At 43.4% G+C, this 18749-nt stretch overlaps 1 protein-coding gene across 7 annotated transcripts in view; it reads right to left on the reverse strand.

Annotated features, from left to right (window-relative positions):
• The window catches only part of znrf3 (zinc and ring finger 3), a 95776-nt gene that overhangs the window by 13316 nt on the left and 63711 nt on the right, over positions 1-18749 (reverse strand). For all 7 annotated transcript variants that reach the window (XM_020623947.1, XM_020623942.1, XM_020623941.1 and 4 more), the window contains one exon: positions 17090-17212. In XM_020623947.1, the coding sequence (XP_020479603.1) occupies positions 17090-17212 (123 nt within the window). The remainder of the gene's footprint in view (positions 1-17089; positions 17213-18749) is intronic.

Genomic DNA, 18749 nt, shown 5'->3' on the forward strand with positions numbered 1-18749 from the left:
GGCATTCAGTCCTCTAATACAAAAAGATCAAAAACACGCTGGAACCATAAGCTTTCATTCATACAGGTCCAACTGAGACTGAACTGGAATTTCAAGGAGGTCTGTTCATTAAGCTTATCGGGGTGAAGTCGACCCAAGGCAACATTTTGATCTTTGTTTTAGGATTAAAGATGAGATCAAGTCAAGCAGATGCTATAATTTTAACAATCCAATAATTCCATATTTCAAGGACAAATGCTGGGAGAAGTCAAACTCGTTAGACGTTAAGAAAATTCAACCGCTGCTCCTTTTTTAGCAATCAGGGTGAAAAACAGTTAAGTCGCAATATACAATACAAATAAAGGTACAGTCTTGAATAGAGAAGAAACATGTTGTTTTCTGACATATCCGCCATCACCAGATGTGGATGGATTACAGGGATGGGCCTACCAAGCACAGGCCTAGGGGCCTGTGTATGAAGTGTCATCTGTAGTTTGAAAGTAACAGAGCTCAGATAAAAGACACAAAACAAAAACAAAATGATGCAAAACGACAATAAAGACATAAAAATGACCACACTGAGATATTAAATTACTTCACAGGGGTAAAAGATGACCACAATGAGATGCAAAGACTACAAAAAGCCTAAACCATAAAGACAACACACATATGACTACAAATGACATGGCCACGCTGATCGGGAGGTCCTGTGTTGGAGGGGTGGGGGGTGGGGCCTTGAACCTGTACATGCCCTGGGGCTCCTCATCTCACAGTCCATCCATGCCGACACATAACACCGGCAATTTGTTTCTCCATGACAATCTACGACAATCGTAGTAGAGAACTAGCCAGAGCACGAAGATCTGCTTTACCTCCGTTTTGTTTAAACTAGTTCCTTCACATAGTGGAGTGTAGCAGTAAACAACTGCTTCCATTTCCTCAGGAACTGACATGATCTGGCTGTCACTGTATCACAAAGTTCTTTCCCCTGAAGTGAAGCTGGGAGCTTTTTGACTCTGTCGAGCTCAGTGGGAGCGCAGTGCTGCAAAGCCAGGTCTCATTCACAATGTCACTGTCAGCTTTGTGAACGGTGTGTATGTGAGTGACTCCTAAGATGGCTTCATAGCCCTTTAAAGGCAAAAAAATTTTTTATAATCAAATAATATTTCTTTAAAAAGCAAATATTTTAGAAAGGTAAAAAAAGTGTAGTCCTTTGTTTTTTCTTCTTTTCTCTCCCTTTAATCAAAGACCTCTCAGATTTATCTTGTGGGCCTTTGAAGGGGCTCAAACCCTAGGTTGGGGACCACTGGACTAAACTCAACCAGATACAACAGTAAAGTATGTGAATTGATGTATCAGTAACAATCTAATATACATCAGTCACAGAGAGCATTTTACTGATAAGGTTTTTAAACCCAACACTTTTAATTACAATATTCGCAGTGTAATGGATCCGAGTTTTTCTTCTACCATCAGAAATAAATAGGAAGAAAACAGGTAAACATGAACTTGAAACTTTGCAAGGTGCATGGACAACATTTTTCTCAGAGCTGAAATATGACCTCTGGTCCATGACTGGCCATCCAGGCTCAACTCTCAACCTGAATTGTGTGCTGGGGGATTTTCACAGGTACTTCACAACACTGCTGGCTAAATAAACTTCCCACTGGCTCGGAGGCTTGAGAATCAGGCTACAATCTTCCCTGAGTGAACAAAAACCGCAGCAGAAAGTACTGAGAGCCCAGTCTAGACACGGAGGAAAATGAAAACTATGTTTAGCATCCCTAAGTGAGCCTGCCAGCTTGTAAGATCTGAGGGGGAGAAATTTTCACTTGTGTGGAAAGAGAATTTTCCTGCATCATTCACACGGACTGAAGATTCTCATATTAACATACCTACAGTTACAAATATGTGCAAAAAGATGTATAAATAGGCCTGTAAAACCGAAAGTTATGTGCTCACGTGCAAGACGACACACACCTGGATTACACCTGCAACACGTGACTCAGGCGCTGGTTCCTCTGTCACATCACTCCCTGTTTTCCGTCCTACCGTCTTCTCTGCTTCCCTCCTTTCTCTCCTCCTCCTCTGCTTTTCCTTTTTGCACTGCTATAATTAAGGCAATTAAGTCTTCAGAAGACTCTCCACTGCTATTATGCTGTAATTTCATGTTGCCTCCTGGCTTTACGGTTTATTAAAAGATAAAGGCATACTTTTCTCCCATGGATTTTCTTATATGTGGTCACCCTTTTTTATCTCCCTCCTTACTCTCTCTCAGAGCAGCCATGTTGCCAAGACACTATTTACATTCAACTAAAATAAAATCAAAGTTTTCAACGTGGCTGTGCGTCATCTAGGCCTGAAGAGCCTAGAAAAAACACAATGTTTGAAGCACCTCTTCCTCGTTTGTTCTCCTGTACGTGCTGCACATTAATCATTTGCATTGTCATGACATTTTAATTACAACAGCATTTAATCATTTCTCCTGCTGATCACCTACTGCTTGACACTAAAGCTTCTGGCAGACCTATCTGTCCTAACATGTTATTGTGTTTGCAGATGCCTGACATAATCGTATTGACTGTGCGTCATGTAATCAACTGCTTTGACACATCCTGGTTGTGCTGGATCTACTATCTGCTTTGTCATGACAGCTGCAAAATAAAGACTTTCCTGTTCCCACACACACAATAACACTATCCTGAAAGCATTTACAAGGTCACAATGTTGAGCATAATCCTGTCAATAACTTATTTTCATGAATGCCCTTCTAGTCATATTTAAGGTTTTGACTCTTAGCCATGAATTTTCACTGCTAACTTGCAGATTAAAGAGGAAAACATATGTGTAGAATTCTCTGGTGACTGTGTGTAGGAGTTTTAAACAAGTCATTGTTTAGTTTCTCCCTCTACCTTCCCAAACTTTTGAACTCTCCCATATGCCGATTTTAATATTAATTTGAGCGCTGTTAAGCCTCTGGCCGGAGTCCTTTGCTAGAGTCCCAGCACATCTGAGGCACCATTTATGCAGCTGCATAAAAATTGTTTAAGCAGCACATAAAAAATCCACAGCGGTGGAGGACAGGGGCTGGCAAGCCTCGAGAGCTCCTCTCCATTTGACTGCTTTTTCATACCCAGACAGTTTACCCAACATAAACACACAGGGTAAGGAATCGCTTAAAACACTCAGCAAGCACAATGAACACCATTAATATAAAACTGCAGAGAAGAGGTTAGGACATAAAGTGACCGTAGATCTGTTTGTGTGTCTCCAACTTGTGGTGCTGACTTCAGGTCAGTTTAAGACATCTAATCTACCACATGACATCCATCCATCCATCCATCCATCCATCCATCCATTTACTAAACCGCTTAGTCCCAAACGGGGTCACGGGAGGCTGAAGCCAATCCCAGACAGCTGCGGGCGAGAGGCGGGGGACACCCTGGACAGGTCGGCAGGCCATCGCAGGGCTACCACATTACATGGCCATCTTAAACTTAAAGCTGCATGAACAAATTTTGGCCACTAGGGGGCAGAAAAAAAACAATAAAAATGCAAACATCTGCATTCATTTGGAGCGTTTCCACTTAGGGTCACTGAGACAACTTTTCCATAGCCTATTGGATCAACCGCAGAAAATGTGACAAGCAAGTGACTTCAGCGTCACCACCACAGCTTACAACTTGTAAGTCCATTTAGCGCTCTCACCTCTTCTACAAAATCCTTTTCCTCTTAGCGTAAGAAGTAAGTCAATGAGTCTCTGTGTGCGGTGTGATGACGTGTAATATCTTTGACCACCTCTGCAGTCTCATTTAGCCACCTGTTAGCAACAACCATTTATAAGATACATAGAAAGAAAATTGCGAGTGGGGTATTTACTGATGTATTTTAAGTGCATTGGCCTTGTGTTAACCACAGACCTTACTTCAGGTATCTAACAAAAAAAAACCTTTCAAAAAACCCACAGACTTCGGAGCGAGGAAACTGAAGTGCAAAAATGCTAACTCGGTTCCAGTTGTAGGGCTCTCTGCTACAGCATTCTATTCCTCCTCCTGTTAGTTCTGTTTTGATCCTTACCAGGCCATGAGAAAAATCTGTGAGTACTTCACTGGCTCGTTGCAGAATGCAGGAGGCTGTATTACCACAGAAAATTCTCTTTTGTCCACTTCAGTTTACTGCTGCTCCTGTCAAAACTAGCCTTTCCATATAAATAATCTAATACTGTATTAGTACAGGGTCATCCATGTGTTTCAACAGATTTCTTTTCGCCAGTGGTGAAACTGCCTGAATAAATAGAGTCCCTTTCAACAAGCGAAGACATCTGACAGCTGTCCTTGCACCATGTTGTGTTTGAAAATGGTGCATAAAGTGTGAGGTTTACCTTGAAACCCTCTGTTACCTAATGCAGACATGGCCAGGTGTCAAACATTAACACTTTTTAAAACTAAAAGCTGTCAAGTACTTTTTAATTGGCATCAATTATCTGTTCAGATAAATCATCTTGTCTTATTATTGTTGCTCATTTTAGACATTGTTTGACAAGAAGAAAGACATTTTCATAGTCCTCCTCAGACATTAAAAAAGTAAGTGTAGTTTCAGTATCTGTGCCAAAACTCGGGTATTGTTGTCGTAATCTTATCAAGAAAGTGCATGATTAGTGGTGCGTTCACAGACAGACCTATGAGTAGGCTTCTGGCACAGTGACTCATTCTGGAGAAGCACAGGGGTCTGTGGGTAAACTGCACACCAGTACAGGGAGACAGAGAGAAAGAGAAAGAAAGTGAGCGTGATTTGAGGCGGATCTAATGACCTCACTGTCTGATAAAGACAAGGCTCACCCTGGGTACAACAATCTCAGACACCACTACGCACTGTACATGACCAGCCAGCAACCACACACTGATACAGTATGTAATGCCAATCTGTGCCACTGAGGGGAATCAGATCTAGCAAGTCCTACATCCCCATGTTGTGGAACAAACCTGATGAAAAACACAAGAAACTCCCAGGTTTATCCATTTCCATCTATTTCCTTTAGAGGGAAACCTGAGCATCTTCTGGATTGGTGAGAAAAGCTGTTTTTAGGGTGGTAATATTAGCTGTGGGGACAACCAGAGCTCTCTGGGGGACAAAAGCAACACAGCAGAGAAGGACCCTAATGTTTTCCACAATGTTGCATTTAGCATCATCTAGCAAAGTTCTCCCAGTCAAAACCTCTGAGCATAGCCCTGTGCTTCTAATTTGTCCTCTTTGTTTCTGATTCTTCTTTTCCTCTTTTACACCAACTCTGATTTCTGCTGCACAGTTCTGTAAAAATATAAAACATGCTTCAAATACAAACTTATGGAATATGCAGCCTGTCAAGTAGTGGAAGTTGCCACCTGATCAGGTTCATCTTCAGTTAATGTCCATTTTAATTTAAAAATGTATTTATTTTGTATAAACTTCCTTAAAAAAATGCAAGTAATGCTCCAAAAAGAGAGTTTAAGTGCATTGTTCTCATATTGCCTCTTCAGGCTCTTTCATTGGACTTAATGCTCTTGTAATATATGGTGTTTTAACATTTTTCTCTAATTATATACGTTTGCTGCTGTGCACCACAAGCAGCATATCCTGACTCCCCGCCGCTGGCGTCAGGCGCACACACTACCACAAAACACAAACAGGAACACAGATGCAAATGTATTTACTCAGCCCACCGCTAATCAAGACGCCTTTCAGTCTTCTCTCCTCCCGCCGCCTGCTGCTTTGCCCTGCCGAGACCAGCCGCTGGGCCGAAGGAATGGACAACCGCTAATTAAATTTCCTCCACTTCAACTCTCTGTCCCTCCCATGTTGTCGTCTTACTAGTTTTGGGCTCTAGCCCTTTGTTATTCACAGGAAAACAAACCGTTTTCCGGACTGGGACAAGAATACCACTTTTTAAGTGCTTCTCCTCCATCTAGTGTGTAAACAGAAGTTGTTTGGATGAAAGTGATGGGAAGTCATGGCTGAAATGATTAGTGATAACCACACCTGATTTTCATTTTAAATGATTAAATTACATTATTTTAATTAGAGCCACTGTCAGTCAGAAAGCCCTTTACCTGTTTCATGTCTTATTGCTTTTTGATAGAATGATGAGAAATATCTGCATTTCTGATATTAAATTATTTGCCTTTTACCTCTCAAAGAAATGCCTGAAGGTGGAAAAAAACGTTTACAGGTATTGAATATTGTGAATTACCATATTTTTCTCGAGATGAGAGCTGTCAGATGAAGACGAAAAAGTTGGGAGCAAGTAAAAACAAGTGAAACACTAGACTTATACTTCCCTGCCACATAATGGATTGAAAGTTACACTAAGTGGTTTCCTTCGACGCAGTAACAGACAGGTTTATATGATAGGACAATTGGAGGGAGCTTTTTTTTATCTTACAGTATGCTTTATTCTTTTCAGACTTCAGTGACAGTGGCTGTTTCTGAGGCAGAGCCATTAAATCAATGTTTTGGGGGAAAGAAAACTTGTTAAACTACTGCAGTTGCCAGATAATCTAGCCTGGGTCTGCACTAAAATTAAGAAACAATACAGTTTAAATACAGTTAATAGCACTAAGACTGTACAAAGTAATAGTTTAACCCTAATTAACTGACATTAACAGCAACATATCAGCATTTGCAGTTCCTTTAACCCACAATGCTATTCTATGAACATACACTAGAATCCTAATGTAGTGATTTAAACCAAGCTGAGGCATCTCACTAAAAGGCCACTTCTCTCCTTGCCTTAATTCGTCTACAGTCATACAGTTCTCTAATCTCTCTGCCTTGAAGCTGCTTTAGCAGACCATGTCCCTGCTTGCATAAAAGAAAAGTTGCTGTTGTTGCCTCTGTCTCTGGTAATACTCTTTCCTGCTGCTGGTGGAGGGGTGTTGCTGCTGCCTGCTGTTGTCTTTCCCTGCACAAACAAGGCAGAGCAGGTCAGGGCTAGGCCCTATAACCCCCATTTTGCCTCCTTTCTTAAAACTGTATCTGGTCTCCTGCTGTGCTGTGGGCCTACAGAGCAGACTGACTTAATGTTTGGTCATTCATTTCATTTCAGCAGAAAAACATGTAAAAGAAAAGTGCTGGAGAAGAGGCTGACTGAGTTTATTTCTTTAAAAAGAGAAGGAACATTCTTCAGACTGACCTCCACTCCTTTGGTGCGATCCATCACTGTCAAAGTCGAAAAATGAAAGAACGAAAGTGGAGCAGAAACTGAAGAATTCTTAAGCACTGCATACCTATCGTTGATGAACAAGGATCACAATCGATGCAGCAGAACTAGAGATATCGCCTTTTTCATTCTACACATTGTCCTTCCTTGTGCGAACCTGGCGCCTACATTACCCACAATGCAACCCAGCCAGTGGCAGCTCAGTTGGAGATTATGCTAGTAGCAGCTTGTGTAGCCTCAAGCAGACACGAGGAACGGGGCTGTAGAGGTCTGGTAAACTCCCTCACTTCTCCACACCCCAGATGTTTTTCATTTCCAAACTTGTAGTCTTCAGCCCCAACACCAGCTCAAGTTAAGTGCTTTTCCCTAAAACTGTTTGTGAAGGAATAACCACTTTTTTTTGAGTCACAAAATGTCAAACTGATTGGATTTGAACAAAGCATGGCAGCAAGATGGTGGAATGTTTAGACGCGTTTTCCTCATTCAGCTATGACTCCAATAAAATACCGCTTGTTACAGTATCTCAGGTCATCAGATTGGTCAATAATTATAAACTTACTTCCAGATCATAACCAGGTATAACCAGGGATATCCTTTTCAGGCACTGTACCTCTGCTTTGGTATAGCCCTTTTCAGACATGCAATGGAACCCTGAAATTGTCTGGATATTACCTGGCGGAGCTGTATGTGAGAATGCAAATGTCGCAGTTAGTTGATCCAGACCTTAAACAGACTTTATCCTGCCAGCTCCCTAGTACAAAGTGCGTATAATATTGATTGAGCCCATGTGAAAATACAGCAGTTTATAGTCCATACAGTTCACCGTGTTGGTGACATTCTATTGTGTGACTGGCACGAAACTGGAAGAATACAAACATCCGATGGTGAAGAAAAAATGGTTATTAACAATGAAGAACCCAACAAAAAATATCTAGCAAACGTTGAACCAGATCCAACTTTTTCACCCAATGAGGTTGTGTCTTTTTGCCGGAGCCCCCTGCGGTGCTGGTGCTGGCTGTGATGAACACAATCCCCCATAGAAATGTTATGGAGAAGGCTCTTTTTTCTGCCAGGTGCATTCTGATTCTTCACCCCCTTCATCTTTCTCTTCTTCCATTACCACACTATCTCAGAGCATGGGCAGCTCCAGCGTCACCCACATACAGACGCACGCACCTACACACCACTTCTCCGTCTCCTTGCCTCCTTGGCGGAGCATAAAAGAAAATTTTAACCACAAGAGCAGGATGCCATTTTCACTCCACTCCAGTAGAGGAATCATATGTGGCAGGGAGAAGCATCACATTAGCTGTGTGGGACCAGTGGGCTTCAGTTCCTAGCTTCCGTGCAAGGCCATGGGCCTGAGCCTTAAAGACAACATGGCCCTGACATACACAGAGAGACACAGGACAAGTATTCTCACGCACACAAGCACATTCCCCTACAAATCAGCAGGCTTAGACAGAGATGAAGAGAGAAAAGACAGGGCTTTGGGTGATGTGGGTGGATGTCTGGTCCTATCTTTTCTAAGATTTACTTTTTCACCAGCTCACCTTTTGATCCAGTGCTGCCCTGTCTTTCTGGGTGCTGTTTGATAGACAGGAAAGCTTTAGCTGTGGCTGATGTCTGACTTTCAAATAATTGTTATTAATAAGAACAAAAATATATATATATGGAAGGGTGGGGGTAAATTAAAAGGCACAACTCTTCAGATGTGCTAACTGCACTTTCTTCTCTTTCCTCTCATTCCCCCTCTTTCTGTTTTCTCCCCTCGCCTTCTCCCTCTCTCTCTCCATCGTTCTCTCATCTTAAGTCCCCAGGGCTCCTTTCTTCTCTCTTTAAATAGGGCTCGAGCTGTGAAGTCTAATAATGGTCATTTGGCCTCCCATTGAAAGCTGGGTAATTCGGCTCAGGGACAGCTCACTTTGAGCCACATGACACAAGGAGCTTCCCAGTGACCATGGAAACGAGCGCAGTGGGACCCTGGGTGCCTCTGAGCACCGTGAAACGTGGTGAAGCGGTGATTTAGCAGAGCCACTTTTTTTCTTGGGGGGCGGGGTGGTTTGAAATGGGAAAGCGGGTGAAGTTTCAAGACAGCCTCAGAGACGGGGGGTGAGAGACACACAGAAACAGAGAGAGAGAGAGAGAGAGAGAGAGAGAGAGAGAGAGAGAGAGAGCCCTGCCTGGCCGCAGTGAAAACCTCCCGACACCCCGCCAGGATGAGCGGCCAAGATAATATCAGCAAGCTGAGGCGTACACAAACATGAAAGGGGAGCCCAAGAGGCAGGCCTCCAAGTGCTCCTCAATTCACAAGCTTTTTTCTCCTCTCCCTGCCACCCCTCCTGTCTTTTTCAGTTTCTCTTTCTACCCTTCCCTCCAAGTGTTTTTGCAGTGTGTTTGTAGCAAGAGGAAGGTGGAAAGGAAGCTACAGGTTATGGATTTTACCCTGTAACACCGCGAGGTTAGCTAAGCTGCATGTTGATTCATTTTGTTTCAGTTCTTTAACTTTTTTTTATATTTTGTTCTCTTGATTTGAACTCAACATGACACCACAGAAGCTGTAAATGCAGCTAATATTTGGGAACTTGTTGGGTGACCTGTGAGCCATTGTGTGGATACAATTCAAATCATATGAATTCTAAGTCAGAGCTGAGAGTGCTTCAAACTTTTGGAATGTTTTGTGGGAAACTTAAATTTGCAACCCCTTAAAATACTTTGTAGAAGCCTTTAATTTGAAAAACATTCCTCCATATTTAGTGGATGGGGATTCACTTTAAAGAGAAGTGAAACCTCAGCTTGCTATATATCAGACAAAGCAGAGAGGTTTATGAATTTACTACAACTCTAGCCTCCATTATAGTCCAGAATATAGCTGCCAGTGTTAGCTGCCTTGATTTAAACAACCAGAAATTGACTTTCAGTTTTACACACTCCATTGAAATGAAGTATGCCCCATGACTTTTATCAATATCCTGCATCTTTATGGCTTGCTTTGAAAAGATTTCTTTTAAAAACTTCAGCTGTATCACACAAAAGCCACTGTTGTAAATCAATCGCTATTGTAGCTTCACTGCAATTTACCAACACACTCTGAAGACTGCTGATTGTAAAACTACCGCAATTTTCCTTTCTTTCTTTCTGTTATGAAGGCTCTCTGCTTCACTGTCTCTGCAGAGAGATAAAGAATATGCATGAAAAAGGAAAGTAGAGAGCGATGAGACAGACAGTGAGTCATTCAGTCATGTGCATCAAAACACTAGCTGATCTGCCAGCCGTTGTTCTTCTTATCCAGGCTGATAAACAGTGGATGAGCTAATGCGCGACATCAACAAACACACCTACTGATCAGCCAGTACGCCTTTCCATGAAGACCAACATGCTGTATAGGAAATAGACAAAATGCAGCTAGTTCAATCTAGGACTGGGTTTAAAAAAAGAAAAATTGATTTTCCAATGGACGGCTGAGACGCCATGTTGGAGAGAGGGGGAGCAAGTGAATATTAATCGAGGTGACAACACCTATGCTCTACTGTATGTGCAATAAAACCTAATGAATAAATAAAATGAATAAAACCAAGTGAAACCTAAGCCAGTCAGAGCAATTTATTAAAATGGCCTCCCCACTATATGAGCATAAACCTGCAGAGCAGCAATCAGTTTTGTCCGCACATTCCCATCTGTCGCTGGTACATGCCAACTATTGAGCTCCTTAGGCTAACAGCTAATAGCTAACTGTTAGATCCTGTGTGGGCAGCATGGTGGAACAGTGGTTAGCGCTGTTGCCTCACAGCCAGAAGGTTCCGGGTTTAAACCCCGACCGACCTGGTGCCTTTCTGTGTGGAGTCTGCATGTTCTCCCTGTGCCTGCGTGGGTTCTCTCTGGGTGCTCCGGCTTCCTCCCACAATCCAAAGACATGCAGCTCAGGTTGACTGGTGACTCTAAATTGCCTGTAGGGGTGAGTGTGAGTGTGTGTGGCTGTCCATCTCTTAATGTCAGCCCTGTGATAGACTGGCGACCTGTCCAGGATGGACCCCGCCTCTCGCCCAATATCGGCTGGGATTGGCTCCAGCTGCCTGACATGGCAGAGGCTACTCCACTAAAGACACCGTCAAACTTAAAGGCAGAGGTCTGGAATGTCTGGAATAAACCTAAATGGATCGATATTGAATCTAAACCAAACTGGGACACTGAATCGGACTTTAATCGATTCAGGAATCAGTGGTGATTCCCAGCCCTAGTTCAATCCAGCATTGAAGCTTCTTTACAACAAGCCCTGTGGCATGACACCTAACTGACATTGCTATGGCCTCTCAATGACCTCTAGCACACACCTGAGTGTGCAGGGCAGCTCACCCTGCCCCAGGCTCGGAGCCAGTCGCCAGCAATATCACACTCATCTGTCTGTTGCCAGTTCTTTCTTTTTAATGCGCGCGCGCGCACACACACACACACACACACACACACACACACACACACACACACAGAGACACCATCCTTACAGCCTGTGTGTATCTATATCCTCGTCATTCCTCCCTCACACACACACTACACCCTCTCTGCACTGGCTGAAATGCCAGACACTGTTAAGAGTCCAAAAGCCACTTAGCACTAAGATGCAGCAGCTGTTTGCTCTGGCCTGCCGTCCCACAGACCCAACTTGAGGGCCACGGGAGAAAAAGGCACGGAGACACACTTCCCTGCCTGCTCAAACTGCTCCATGGCAACTGTGGTGTGTGTTAAAGACAGGGCTTCCCACACAGGATACACTTTTTATGGTTGTGTGCCTCTGGCAAAAACTTTAAAGTACCTAGCTTTATTTCTGGGAGGACGTCAATAAAGATCTTGAAAAATTTCTTGTTGCTCTAGTTATTTTTAAGTGCTTTGTAGTGGTCGGTCTCTGGCCAGTTGCGCTCCGCTGCAATGAAATGTTGTCTTTGGCTGGTGTTTAAGGTGGAACTGATCATGGTTCAGAGACGAGCTGGTCAAGGGCAGCGCCAGGCCACACACACAACAAGCACATACCAGTGAGTTTTACATGCCATGCCAGCCAAGAGGCTCGCTTTACACAAGCTGCAGGGCTGTGTGGGAGGATGGGTCACATTTTTCTGCTGCACAAAGTGAGACACAAATCCCAGCCACCCACTTACCAAACCAGACACATTTGCCTTCGTCATCTCTTTGAGAAGTCAAGCCCCCAACCACTTTCTCTTACTTCTGTCCTCTAAATCCCTCTCCTCTCTCAACTCGCCACCACCACTCCACTCTTCTGCCCTCCCTCCTTTCCTTCCTGGATGCCCGGGCTGGGGGTAATGTCATGAGAGCACGGGCAGGATGAAAAGGGAAAAGCCAGTATGCCAAAGCCCCCTGTGGCCATTGGACTAACAGCATCTTACTTCAAAGCAGAGATCTCTCGCTCGCATGGCGACAAAAACCTGGGCCACCAATGAAAGCCAGTGGCACGATTACATGTTCCAGAGGAGCTGCCAAATATTGCAGTGCATGTGTGTGAAAGACAGTGTAAAGAAGGGTCAAAATGACAACTGAGAATACATTACTGACTGCAATAAATAGTTCATCTTGAGAACAGATATGTGTGCGCACAGGTGTGACCATGATTTACAACATCTGAAAACATCAGAGGGTAAGCAGAGACTTAATCTGTGAGAAGCTGCAACTACAGAAAAGCGATTACTCATTCTGCTAGCACCAAGGCAGCGTGGAGTGTCATCCTTATAACTCAGACAAGCAAACTACTTCAAAGAGCATCTCAAACACAGCAGGCTACAATAGGAACCGATTCGCTCATTGTTTTCCTGCTGCTGGGGGAGGCGCTACTGCTGTGGCACATACAGGTCAGAGGTTCAACAGACCTGCAGCTCTCACAGGAACCCAACAGGAACTGCAGGAAAAAACTGTGTACATATATATGACATGCCACCAGTTGGGTGAGCTTTATATGTGGACTTCAGAGGTCTGCGCTTTTCCTCCACTAATATTTACTGATGTCAGAGCATCTCTGTGAGGGAGAGCAGCCTGAAATCACCAGCTCAGAGTAACTCAGCTGAATTATTTAGTACTGATGACAAAGACAGTGGCACTCAGCCGCATTCACCAACATCATTCTTTTATGCAAGCAGGGACGTGTTTTCTTAAATTTCTTCGTAGGTTGTTCTGAAGAAAGATCCTAAGGTGTTCTTAAACCATAGTTGTTTGCACCAGTGTTCTTACATTAATGAATTCCATGTGTACGTAAGTTGAACGCGTGTGCCAGTCATAACTAATTAGCATAGGCTAGCACCCTGCCAGTGCCCATAAAAGAGCATGAGACTGCAGGGCCGTGCGCACACAGGAATCTCACACAGAAATGGAAAAGAGAAGCTGAGAAAGCCAGGAATGCTACAATGAAAATCTGAAGACAGTGGAGCAACAAACTCCAAACTGGAGAAAAACCTGAGTGGAGAACAACAAATGAGCTGCCATGTTTAGTAGCATCAGTAGTGGAAATGAAGTAAAACAAAGATGCGTGGGATGCTTACTTGTTCAGTGAACAATGTATAAGGAGAAGGGTGCACAGCTGATGAATTAAGAAGACGTTTGAGCTCAAAACCAAAAAGAGACCCTGACCAGTGGAGGACGACAGGCTGGCCCAGAGGTATCTAAGCTGGGCCAGCACTTTGGGGGCATACACAACTCTCTCGGGTGTGCCGTCAGCTGAGCGTGCACCCAGGTCCATTCAGCTGCTCTGAGTCTGATCTCAGATGTGGTGCTGGACAACCAAAGGCTTTCACACCGGCCAAAATATCCAAGAGACACTTAAAGAAGTCAACAGATATTAGGAATAAAGATATGCCCTTAAACATGTTCCGTTTTTAAGTAACATGTTTCCTAATTCTAAGCTACAAATAATCACACTGTAAAAGTTAAATTAATTTTTAAAACCCTGATATATAAACAAGTAATTAATTAATTGCTGTAATTTTTAGTGTAGTTAATGCACTTTAAATGATGATCACTATGGAGAATTTATGTGTGAAATTATGGAAAGAGCAGCAGAGAATGTACACAATTGTTCTGTTGTGGAGATTCTAGCTTGTGAAAGATGATTGCTAGTCTCTGAAATGCTTTTCGCTTTAGAACCCATCTGCATATCTATCAGCCAATTGGGACTGAAAACGGAATCAAGCCCCTTATTCAGCCATCTTTACATAGAGTGGAAATGTCTGGTGCTGTGTGTTGATCAGTGTCTAAGCACAGCAGGAGGACTTGTGTTCCCAGGCACTTAATATTTAGACATGGATTAGAGTAAACAGAATATTTTCTGTTACAATCCCATTTCATTCATTCACTGCGATCCTCTACTGGAGCAGACAAGACCACCACAACGTTGGTGGCAAAGTGGTAACAAAGTGGGGTGGGCTCTTAGGCTCAGTCAGGGGCCAGTCGGATAGGGAAGGAGGGGTGCTGGGGCTGCTGAGCATGAGGTCACACCAGGCAGGGTAAGTGTGTAACAGTGAGTGTAGTATCTGTAGTGGGGTTGGACATGGCGGCCTGGCCGGCTGGGCAGTGTGGATATCCTTGCAAGGGGCAAACACTGCACTGTCTGGCCTGGCAAAAGAGGTGGTGCCAACGCAAAGCACCCAGCTGTGTTCGGACCCTGGGTGGGGGTCTGTCAACAATAGGATTTCCCAACTCTAATAATAGTCCTGGCTGATAAGGGGGAAAATGAGTGGTCTAAAGGTTATGGAGGTTAGTTTGAGCCCAAAAGGTCACAGGCCAAGCTTCCTGCTATCCTTGTTACAGTGTCCCTTAGCACGACCAGCTCATTAACTCTCTGCTTTAACGGGTTCCACTGAAGGAAGGTGTGGGTTGCTGGGACCCGGAGTGAATGCACAGCTCTACTGAACAAGCCACATACCATGTATCCACAACATTCTGCATCTGAACCTCATTGGAGTTCCCCTCTAAACATTCACTACCTACCACTGAGAATCAGTCTAACAGATATACTGCTCCCATGACAGTAAGTAGTGGAAGTGGGAAACAAGTTAAACCAGATATAGCCTCCTTGTTTTCCCACTGGAACTTCTACTGTAACTGCTCCTCAAACATGACCACCATGAAGACCGTTCACTGCTGAGTGAAGCAACCAGTGATGATGATAATTAGGGCAGCAACAACTAACCAATTAAACTGGCAAAAAAAAAAATGGTTGGCAAATGAATTTAATTGTCAATTAGTAGGGTCTAGTCATGCAGCTGTGTGAGAGACTGCTGGGTCAGCGACTAGGTGGCTACAGTGGGCTGTGCAGGCTGCTAGCAAAGGTGCTAAATGCATTTGTGTTGCATTCATGTAAATGAGACCTGTGAACAGCCAAGTGTTCTATTCAACACATAAGCAAAACTAAGTTTATACAGTAGGTGTGCTCAGGAACATTAACGGCGCAGTGCAGAGTACACAGCCTAAGAGTGAATGTGTTGAGGATTTTTCAGGCATACTCATTAATTTTAACCATCAGCAGCAGCAGCAGACATGTTTGTACTGGCCCTTTACATTAGCATGGTTTTATGAACACATTACTTTAAATCATAAACATTTAAATGTTTTGTTAACACTTTAAAGACCTACTGTGCACTTTACAGAAAGCACAAATAATTACATTTTTCTCTTGTTTAATAAAACACTGCATAGAAACATTGCAAAAGCTTTTTTAAATGAATGCACATTTGTTTTCATAATGTGGAAAAATGATTTCTGCATGCTTTTTAATACATTGATTAATCAACAGATTAATCAATTATTAAAATGATTAGGTACGGCCCTAATGACAATATATTGGACTGTATTTTATATAGCGCTTTCTCACAGTGTGTTACACTGGCCAAAGCGCTTTACAGGAGATTATACACCATTCACCCATTCACACACACATTCACACACCGATGACGAGAGGCTGCCGCACACTGGCGCCAGTCGAACCACCGGGAGCAATTTGGGGTTCAGTGTCTTGCTCAGGGACACTTAGGCATGCGGGGAGACCGGGAGTCGAACCACCAACTTGCTGGTTAGAAGACGACTGCCCTACCTCATATTCGTAGCTACAGTTGAGCTGAGTTTGAATGCCGCACTTTAGGTCACTTTTCAGGTCTCTGCATAGTTATGCATCATCTAGGTAGCAGCAACACCAAAGAAAGTGCACCATTAGCATGTCTGTGCAGCACAAGGGCTCCTTAAATTATGAATGGCTGCTCTCTTTCTGTCACCGGGCATGCACAGGATAAATGAGACTATGGCCAGCCAGCTCCCCCATCCCCCAGGGAATGTTGGTACATTCCATTAAGAGGAACACTTAATTAAACCATGATAAAATACCTCTCAGAGACTCCAGAGGGGTCGGGAGGAGGGGGGGAGGATGGGGATGGGGGTAGCAAGAGACAAGGGAGGGACTCATTATACCCCCTAACCATACCCCACAATTCTTCCACCAATGAGTTATCAACGAAATAACACAAAATCACCCTTCTGTGAATTGTCTGTGTCACTACAAAAGATGAGAGCTGAATTCTTAAAAGGGTCTGTCTGTCTGTCTATATACAGGTCCCTTTGCTCTAGAATGTTTAGAACAAAGACATTTCATGACTCACCTACCGCTGCATCCTAAAGCATATCATGCTTCATGCATAATATTTTACACGTGAATGCAAAATGATACGTGTAGTCTGCAGAGTGTGATGTTTTTCAGTTTAAGCTGTTGTTTTAGCCGTACTGTGCTTCAGGAGCTTTACTACCATGTTAGTTTTCTGAAGATTAATTCCTGTATATCAGTGGCAAAAAATGGCATGTGCAACTTATGTGAGCAAACCTCTGAGCTGTTGGCACTGTGCAGAACCTTGAAAGAGTAAACATCCAGTTCTTTACCTTTCCCAGCACGGTGAGACAACTGGGATCCAGCTCAGGTTGTTCCAGCTTCACCACTCCAACCCAGCCGTACTCATATAGGTCCTCCTCATCGTTATTATTACATAAACCCAAAGGATGCATCTGGAAAAAAGGCAGACATGATAGATAAGTATATGTTCTACAAGTATATGATTTACTGTTAATCTCAATGGAGACCACGGGAGATCTTAACATGCACCCTTCAACGTAAAAATTTAAAAAACTGGCCCACATGATGCCTTAAGTTTGAGGATCCTGGCATCGCTGGCGTGGTGGAAATTATTTTAAATCTGAACTAATCTCTCTCTTCTGAAGAAGAACCATAATTTACACTATAATCCACTTGTCACCTATTTTCCATAATTATACATAAGAGCTTAAAAGCTTTATACATCTCTGAAGTATTTGCTGTGAGCAGCAAACACACATACAGTACAGCGTTCCACCTGACCTCTCAAAGAATAGCAGCAGATAGTGATTTACGTGTTTTCATGGATCTACTGAATAGGCAGATTTTCACTGAATTTCTACTTAATGAAAGGTGCATTAAGTGTACATCCAGTCTTTCACTGCTCTCTTATTAATATAAAAAGTGGATGCTGCAGACACACACTCACACACACACAGGCTGATCAGTGTCTACCAGCCTATCTTGAGTTGTTCTCTAATTACACTTAAGGCCACTAAATTGGCCCAGTTCTCTGTGCCAAAAAAGCTCTGCAGAGCCAGCGGCTAGAAGTGTTTTTTAAGAAGATTAAAGCTAACGGATAGCAGACATCACAAACACTGACTCACTCCCGGGGTTCAAAAAAGAACAAGGAGGCAGCCTCCTTACTTGCAAACAAACAGAACCATTCCTCTTAAAGCATTTATCTCAAAGCACTTCAATTTGATTTTGGAATCGTCTTGACTGTGGGCAGATGGTGAAGCAGTCTGGAGAATACCTACATGTAAAACAGACATAAAACTCCAATTTGTATTCCATATTTTGACATCAGGAGGATGCTAGACACTGTTGTCTAATCAATAATCCTGTAGATGTGCTAGCCTGCCCTCCTGGGAGTGGTCTGTGTCACAAGGGAAGGCAACAACACTAGCAATCACAGCAGGCGATTGCTTGAACTGAACTGTGCAATAAAAAAAATGTAAAAAATACAAATCCAAAAATAGGAATGACAGCAAAGTGGTGAGGACAACTGCAGCTGTCAGCCATTCACTGGGATAAAATAATGATCTGCTCAAACAGGGTTGGATTAAAACTGTAACCAAAAGGAGCCCCAGAATCCTGGATTCAGACAGAGGAAAGACAAGCTCCTGTATTAGCATTAGAACTGGGCCAAACTGACCTGCAGGCCACTTATCCTATTAACCCAATGACCACAACACCTCAATCAGCCAGCACTGAGGCGCCAAGTCTTTGGCCACTCTGGCCCCTGGGCCACTGCTGATGACCCAAGATACCCTAGTCCCTGTGGTGACCCCTGACCTTTGAACCCCACTTCATCAGGCTGGGAGCAGGTTAGTCGTGCAGCAGACCAAGTGAAGAGATATTCGTAATGTGCCTAGTCACTTCAGTGTCACAAGGCATAGGACTCAAGGACCATGACATGAAGGAATTTTTGGAGAGAACTTAGCTACG

This window comes from Monopterus albus, unplaced genomic scaffold, assembly GCF_001952655.1.
Source record: "Monopterus albus unplaced genomic scaffold, M_albus_1.0 scaffold317.1, whole genome shotgun sequence".
Classification (NCBI taxonomy): domain Eukaryota; kingdom Metazoa; phylum Chordata; class Actinopteri; order Synbranchiformes; family Synbranchidae; genus Monopterus; species Monopterus albus.